This window comes from Rhagoletis zephyria, unplaced genomic scaffold (genome assembly GCF_001687245.7).
Source record: "Rhagoletis zephyria isolate East Lansing unplaced genomic scaffold, Rhagoletis_zephyria_1.1 Rzeph_scaffold_07846, whole genome shotgun sequence".
Lineage (NCBI taxonomy): Eukaryota > Metazoa > Arthropoda > Insecta > Diptera > Tephritidae > Rhagoletis > Rhagoletis zephyria.
In genome coordinates this window covers 10,549-18,451 of record NW_016164928.1, presented here as the reverse complement: position 1 = coordinate 18,451, position 7,903 = coordinate 10,549, and the positions used below count along the sequence as shown (strand labels likewise).

The window sequence follows — 7,903 nt, the reverse complement described above, 5'->3', positions numbered from 1 at the left end:
CGTGAGCCGAATTGAGGACCGAGACGTGATACCTAAAGAGGCAAAGATCCACACACAACGAGAGCTACCGACGCCAGCTGAAAAGATGGAAGCGCAAGGAGGAGGCCAGAAAAAATCGTACATCACGCTTGACAGCGATCGACAAACGAGTATACAAAATTGGCAAGTAACAGAAGACACCCATGTCAAACGTTTGTGACGATGCTGGGTGGTTCAAATAGGTCAAATGCAAAGATTGACCGTTTGCTAAAATTGCCAAAGGAAGCTGGCAAGATGCTTCCTTACCTTCGAAAGGGCGCTTCGGTAGAGTTTGTTGACAGAAATGGTGGTGAATGCTAGCCAGAACTATATTCACCAAATAAACAGGGATGCGGAGGATCGGCAAAACGCAACCGGGGTATTAGTAGATATGTAGATATAGAGGTTTGCACTGCGACCAAGAGGTCTATTGTGCCCTCAAACCATACAGTACCTAATCGAACCACAGAGATCCCAGAAATTTGAAGAGGTCTACAGGGTCAGCTATTGTATAAATTAACACTTGTCCAAAGTAGGCCCAGGCACCTCTCACGTCTGCTTGTCACCGCCTCACACTCGCGAAGCAATGGAATCTGCTCGAACGAATCACAAAAGCGACATATGTAGATCGTTCGGCCATATCCCCAGCTTATGCAGGTGACTTGTTAGTCTACACAAGACCCCTCAGTGTCGGCGGTTAGATGCTCCAGAGAATTGCGCTCTTCGCGCTGCTTAGCGTGTTGCCGCTGTTCGTTGGTGTGGCCAGTGCCCCACCGTTACAATACAGCCGGTTTATATCCTCCTGGCTGCAAACCGTCCAATGAGCATAGTGTCGCATAACACCGTGCATTAGCGGGTGGCAGTTTGTGTTCGTTGTTCGCCCACAGCCCTAACCAGGAAGTTACAAGGGCGGCTGCGTTGCGCCAGTCCAGAAAAGGACTGATTGGAGATTCAAATACGTCTTCGTGCACCAACGACAAGATGCCTGCCCTAGCGAGGGTATGGTAGCGGGTATTGGTAACGTGAAAACGAAGCACGACTGAGTTAAATATTAGTACGCTGAATGGAAAAAATTATTTTGATTATATTAATTAGCCTTGTTTTTTTCGAGGACATCCATCAGCTCGTTAGTGGTAACCTACCTGTACTGAGTGGGGTTATTCCAGATGTAGAGCCCGTCAACATTGTGTGGCTAATAATCTAGTGCATTTTTTTATCCCAAAAACTAAACTAAAATACTCAATTGACCATCAAAAGATCAACGGACGATTGACAATTACTTTCCTTACCGATATGTCGATTGCCAAATAAAATATTCTTAAGATCTCAGTTATATCTTTGGTATTTGTTTCTTCTAAGTTACCTTCACTTTGAGTTTCTTTTAAGTTATGCAGCTCCACAGTAAAAATTGCAAACGCTGCGTGGGTTGCAACCCATCAGCGTTGCCTAGTTATGTGACTGCATGCCCATTGAACTTCATAACGCCACCACGGCTATCACCACCACCATCCGCATGGCTAAGCATTAATCTGCGAGGAGTGGTGGTGCATGAGACGGCCTACTACATTGCCACCAGCGAATTTATTTTGTTTTAAAATTGAAAATGCAACGTCGCGACAACCTACGCGTATAAGAACTAAGTGGTGGTCACCAATGCCACCATCGTCGCCTACCGCCAAAATGATTCTAACGAACAGCAGAATATATGTACATGAGTATGTGGTATTTGTGAGGTCCAAAGTCAGCTGAGAATGCCAAAGGCAACACTACATATAACCGCTCATTTGAGTTTTAGACATTTGCTTGTATGAATGAGTAAAGAAACTCGATTGGCGCTGCTGCAGACCACTGATTGAGTTTTGGCTCATTTGTTTGGGGCTTCCATGAATTTGTCCTCCAAAGTTTGCATGGCTGATACATGTGTATGTGTGTCTACCGTGTGGAGGCGACGAATGCCGCATCGACGACTATGGTCCAGCACAAAGTCTTATGTATTTGTGTTGAGGTGTGTGTTCCCTTTTGTTGTGGCCGAGAGAGGAAGAAGAGGAGCGGGTGTGCTGTTGCCTGGTCGTGTTGGTGGTGGGGGCGAACGAACGCTGCTTTGTGTGCTTTGGGCAACAGCATCTCACATATCGTGTCGGTTCAGACGATTCTGCGAAATAACGTCGCGCAGACGCTTTAAAGCAGATCCTCTGGTCAATTATATTCAAGCGCATACATTTCCAAATGCACATACGNCTTGTTTCTTGTAACGTCTTTTTATAGATTATGGAAGAAGATATTAATGCGTATGTAAATATAAGGTATGCACTGCAAATGTTTCTTTGTCGTATCCTTCAAATGGCATCACATTCGCCTAGAAGATGTAGTGGTGTCTCTACAGCAGCATCATATAAACCGCAGATATCGTTTTACCATATAACTAATTTATGCAAGTGACACTTCAGTCTACTGTGACATTAACGTGGCACATCCTCTCCTTGCTCTACCGGGAGCTAGGGATCTAAATATGTTCCTGGATGATATAAACTTTCCTCTTCGAAACCCTCTCGAGTGAAATTAAGGAGAGAACATTTTGACGCCAGAATAGTTTTTGAGGCCTAAGCTAATGCCCGATATCTTGCCTTAGCTTGTACTCCAACGATGTAACTAAATATATATATCTATCCTGCATCGCAGTGGTTTTGTGACTCTGGATATATCCTTGATCAATCCTCATATTTTTCATACCCGGAAGGGTTTGGATTCCTTTTTCCGAGAGCACCTCGAGAAGATCGTCTATTACTAGACTTCTTCAATTGAGCCAGCCTTGGCCCTTTGGTTCTTTGCATAGATAATAAAAAATAGTTGGTATTTTTGCATGACCAATTAAATTTGGCATACTGTAGATATAAGTATGTATGTATGATTTGGGATTTTCGAGCAGTCGGCAAAACGTACGGTCCGGTCCGTCTCTTCGGGAAAAAGCCAACTTGTCTAAATGGCAAAAGTATCTAATTTATAAAGATCGGCTCTCTTAAAACCTCCACAAAAGACAATATAGGCTCCGTTGGACTCATAATTTTCGCGGGTTTCACTACTTTCGTTATCATCAAGTCATGACTCATGACTCCAGAAAGCCAGTGAGCCTTAGCTTTCCCAGGCTTAATATTTCTTTCGCCTTTGAAATTTTCTGAATTGAGATAACGTTCTGTGCCACGGAAAGTAATAATCGTATCCACGATTACCTTCCATTGACACCATATCGCATGTTTATATAGAGAAGGTATTCAAAATTTACGTTTTTGCTTGATAAGGAGAATATATAACTAAACTTCCCAAAAATGACGAAGATATGTGCCTTTCCATATGTCTGTCTATCTATATTTGAAACGTTTTTTGCTGTACTACGGGCTTGTTCGGAGGCCTAACCTTCTACACCTGCAAGAAATAACTGCCGGCTTGTTGAAACCAATTTAAGTCGGATGTTGTCCAGTGCGTCAGTTTTTCCTACTGGGTACATAAACCCATATGCATGCTTCTCAGTGTCGGTGGTGGCCCTTTTTGCCAGTTAGGCTTTTATCTGCAAACATTTCATCTGAAATGAAATGTAATAAAAATCAAAGCAACAAACTGAAAGCAGAAACTAAAACAAAAAGATAGCAAAAAACAGTGCGAAGGCAAAAGGAATCTCATTTGAGTGTATGGCGAACCTCGAAATTTACTGACGGTAATCATACCCTACATATGTATATAAGAGTACAACAAGTGTGGGTCCATTTTAGCACTAAAGGAAATATATACCTTTTTACACACATGTAAGCCCGTGGATGCTAATACTTGGACATACCCGCCGCTGCTGCAACTTTTATAGTTATGGTCCTTTTTTCAATTGTTGTTTGTGTATGTTTCTCGTCGTTGTATTTCATTTGTGTGGAAATTTTTATACGTTGTTTCCAACTTTATTGTCAAGAGAATAGGACCAACAAACAAAATACAACTTATTTTTATTTACATATTTATTTTTAATAACTTTAATTTAAAATATAGTTCGCTCTATAATAGGAACCAGATAAATAAAAGTTTCAAAGCTTACGACTTCACAAAAATTTACAATTTTTTATTCAGAATTTTTAGAAAATTTTTGATGATGCAGCTTTGTAGCCCATTAAATTTTAGTTTCAAGCAGCTTGCTTTTTTAGAATTTTTTTCCGAGGGTGTTGCGCGTTTTCTTCCATATAACGCATACAAATTTTTTTATATGTATGTATACGCAATATTCTTGACAAAAAAAAATCTTAAAAATCAACGGTAACTTTTAGCGTAAAAAAAAAAATTTTTAATTTTAATGGACATTTTTTGAAATTGACAAAATTTTTACGAATTTTGTGTAAGCTTTGAAAATTTTATTTACTGTGCCTTATGCTGGATTTCCACTAGGCATTAAAAGCCAAAAATGACAAATGACAAAGTCGGGCATTAAAAAATAATCGTGTCATTACATTAAAGAATATTCATTAAGTTCATTTCCACATGGCATTTTTTTTAATTGGCATACATTTTTTGTCATTTCAATGCCTAGTGGAAATTCGGCACTATGAACAAAACCTTAGCAATTGCTTTTTCTTAAAATTTCAGACCTTTTACTCAAATTTATTTGAAGAAATCGAGTACAAGATCGGAAATTTTAAGAAAAAGAAAAAGCAATTGCCTAGTTTTTATTCATAAGGGCCATTCAGTAGGTTTCTGTTATGGATTGAACTAAATTTTATAAGAAAATGATTAGAAAAAATAAGTTGCAAACAATATTATTTTGAATAATGACCCTATTATTTTGACCATAAGTGTACATACATATGTAGATATTTATAAGTTGTGCATTTGTGGCATCCACTGGCGCGTCGTTATCGTGACTTCATTTTGCCTTTGTATACACCTATTCCATATGTATGTATGAATGTATGTAGATGCGTGAAATTTCATGAATGAATTTTTGCACAATAGAGAGGACTAACCAAGTAGTGTATGCGTGTGTGTGTGTGTGGTTGCGAATCTGTGTGGGAATAGACATTGGACCCGCGGTAGATCTGCCTGCCTGTCGCTTGTATTCACTTCATTTGGATGCTGTGGCCCCGATCTCATAAATACCATTCAAAACGATTCAGCCGCGCAGACTGGCTATGTGCATATATAAATACCTTCTCACTCATTGCAAATTTATGTACATATGTATGTATGCAAAAACTGCATCTGTATGTTTGTATGCCTGCGTGGTAGTTAACTAGCTCTTTGGTTGCCTGCTCGCTGTCTGGGGGGCACTTGTTGCGCATGCCGCCCTATCCGTTGATGGGTGGCGCTGATGTGTGGCGGCTAGGGGGGATGTATAACAAATTTATTGGCAATGGTCTGTGTGCAATTTTAATATCCAATATGTACTTTAAATTAAATATGTGCATATGTACATATGTATGTATAGCTCGACATATTCATGCTACTTTTAGTGTAGGTCGGTAAACTAGTAATACCCTTCCGGGAATGTGACTAGTTCATTTTATACTAAACCGAAGTGGATCCAATGGTAAGCTAAACAGCGGCTCTGCCCTTGAATAAATGTCAGTTCATTGCATAAGAGCCTACAATAAATAAGGAGTAGTACTGGTTTAAATGCTGCGATATGTGATGCACAAAAAAGTCTAAAAAAAGTTACCTAAAACTCTAGGGGTATGGCATAAAACTAATTGCTAAATTTGGCCTCAAAAAGGCTAACCTGGTCCCGCGCTCTCTCTCAGCTAAATAATTTTTATCTATTCATATTTGTACTAGTATTCGTATTCACATCAGTACTAAAATTCGCATTCACATTCGTACTATTATTTGTATTCACATTGGTCGTAGTATTCCTTTTCACATTCGTGCTAGTATTCGTATTCACATTCGTACTAGTATTCGTATTCACATTCGTACTAGTATTCGTATTCACATTCGTACTAGTATTCGTATTCACATTCGTACTAGTATTCGTATTCACATTCGTACTAGTATTCGTATTCACATTCGTACTAGTATTCGTATTCACATTCGTACTAGTATTCGTATTCACATTCGTACTAGTATTCGTATTCACATTCGTACTAGTATTCGTATTCACATTCGTACTAGTATTCGTATTCACATTCGTACTAGTATTCGTATTCACATTCGTACTAGTATTCGTATTCACATTCGTACTAGTATTCGTATTCACATTCGTACTAGTATTCGTATTCACATTCGTACTAGTATTCGTATTCACATTCGTACTAGTATTCGTATTCACATTCGTACTAGTATTCGTATTCACATTCGTACTAGTATTCGTATTCACATTCGTACTAGTATTCGTATTCACATTCGTACTAGTATTCGTATTCACATTCGTACTAGTATTCGTATTCACATTCGTACTAGTATTCGTATTCACATTCGTACTAGTATTCGTATTCACATTCGTACTAGTATTCGTATTCACATTCGTACTAGTATTCGTATTCACATTCGTACTAGTATTCGTATTCACATTCGTACTAGTATTCGTATTCACATTGGTACCAGTATTCGTATTCACATTCGTACTAGTATTCGTATTCGCATTCGTACTAGTATTCCTATTCACATTCGTACTAGTATTCGTATTCGTATTCGTACTAGTATTCGTATTCACATTCGTACTAGTATTTGTATAAATATTCGTATTAGTATTTGTATGCATATTTTTATCAGTACTAGTATGCATTTTTTTCCTATTCGGTTTAAATGCCACTTGTATTCGCACTCGCACTCGCACTCGAATTCGTATTCCTATTTGCCTTCGTATTCGTATTAATTCCTTTTATTTGCCCGCATTTTTATATGTATTCGCGTTTTCGTATTCGAAATGGCTTTCAAGTTCGTTTTCGTATTATTACTCGTATTCGTATGCATATACATACATATCAGTAAATATGTATTAGCATTCGTACTCCAATTTTTATTTCTGTACATATTCTCGGTTTTTAATTTAATTATTTTTTAAATTTACACATTTATTTACTAAATTTGTATCTACTTACATATAACTGAATGTTTCGACCCTTATAATTAAATATTGCTTACACATTTATGAAGATCTGTCACCATAATTGTCTATTTGGCAAATCTCGTACTTTATCTTTGAAACCTTTTTGTTTGATTTATTATGTACCTACACCTTAAAGTGCGTGAACTCGTATTATTTATACATCTTGATAACAACTTTCGGAAGCACAAGAAAGAACTTCAATTCCACGAACTCTCTCCTCTGATCGCGACAACAGTAACAGCATCCAACTTCCTACGCTAGTTTTTGACTGGCCTTACGTCAGTTGCACTTTACTGACTGTTTTTTCCTTTCTTTACTTACATAAATAAATGTTGTGTCTAGAACTTCACACCAAACGACTTCCGGTTTTTTTTTCTTTCTTTCTTTTTCATTAATTCCCCAGGCAGTCAGTCTTTCACACGAATTCTTATGAATTTTACTCTCACTGCAAGGCAGCTGCTGCATATTGTGTCACTGCGCACTGAACGGGTTAATTGCTCTCAGCGCATAACAATGCTGCTGCAACACGTACGACAACATTAATAAAAAAAAAAAACACAATAATTTTTATTATTGCGGGAACATTTCTTCTAGTTAATCATTTTATTACCGCTGCATGTATGTACGCGCACTTGCCACGCACTTGCGCACATAATTGCTGCCTTTTTCTTTTTAACGACTTTCTTTGCATCTCTAACTAGCATTCTCGTATGTTGCACTGGTGGTAAAGTCTTTTTGTCCCGCTGACTAATACCATACTCTCTCTCACACAGAGGTGACACTGCCACAGCAGCAAATTTTCTTTTCTTT

At 38.3% G+C, this 7,903-nt stretch overlaps 1 protein-coding gene across 1 annotated transcript; it reads right to left on the bottom strand.

Annotated features, from left to right (window-relative positions):
* Positions 1-5,797: 5,797 nt before the first annotated feature.
* LOC108374562 (uncharacterized protein YBL113C-like) lies at positions 5,798-6,704 on the bottom strand (the record flags this gene model as incomplete). Its single annotated transcript, XM_017630537.1, has 1 exon — positions 5,798-6,704. A coding segment is annotated over one exon (907 nt), but the record flags the coding sequence as incomplete, so codon positions are not given.
* Between the last annotated feature and the right edge of the window lie 1,199 nt (positions 6,705-7,903).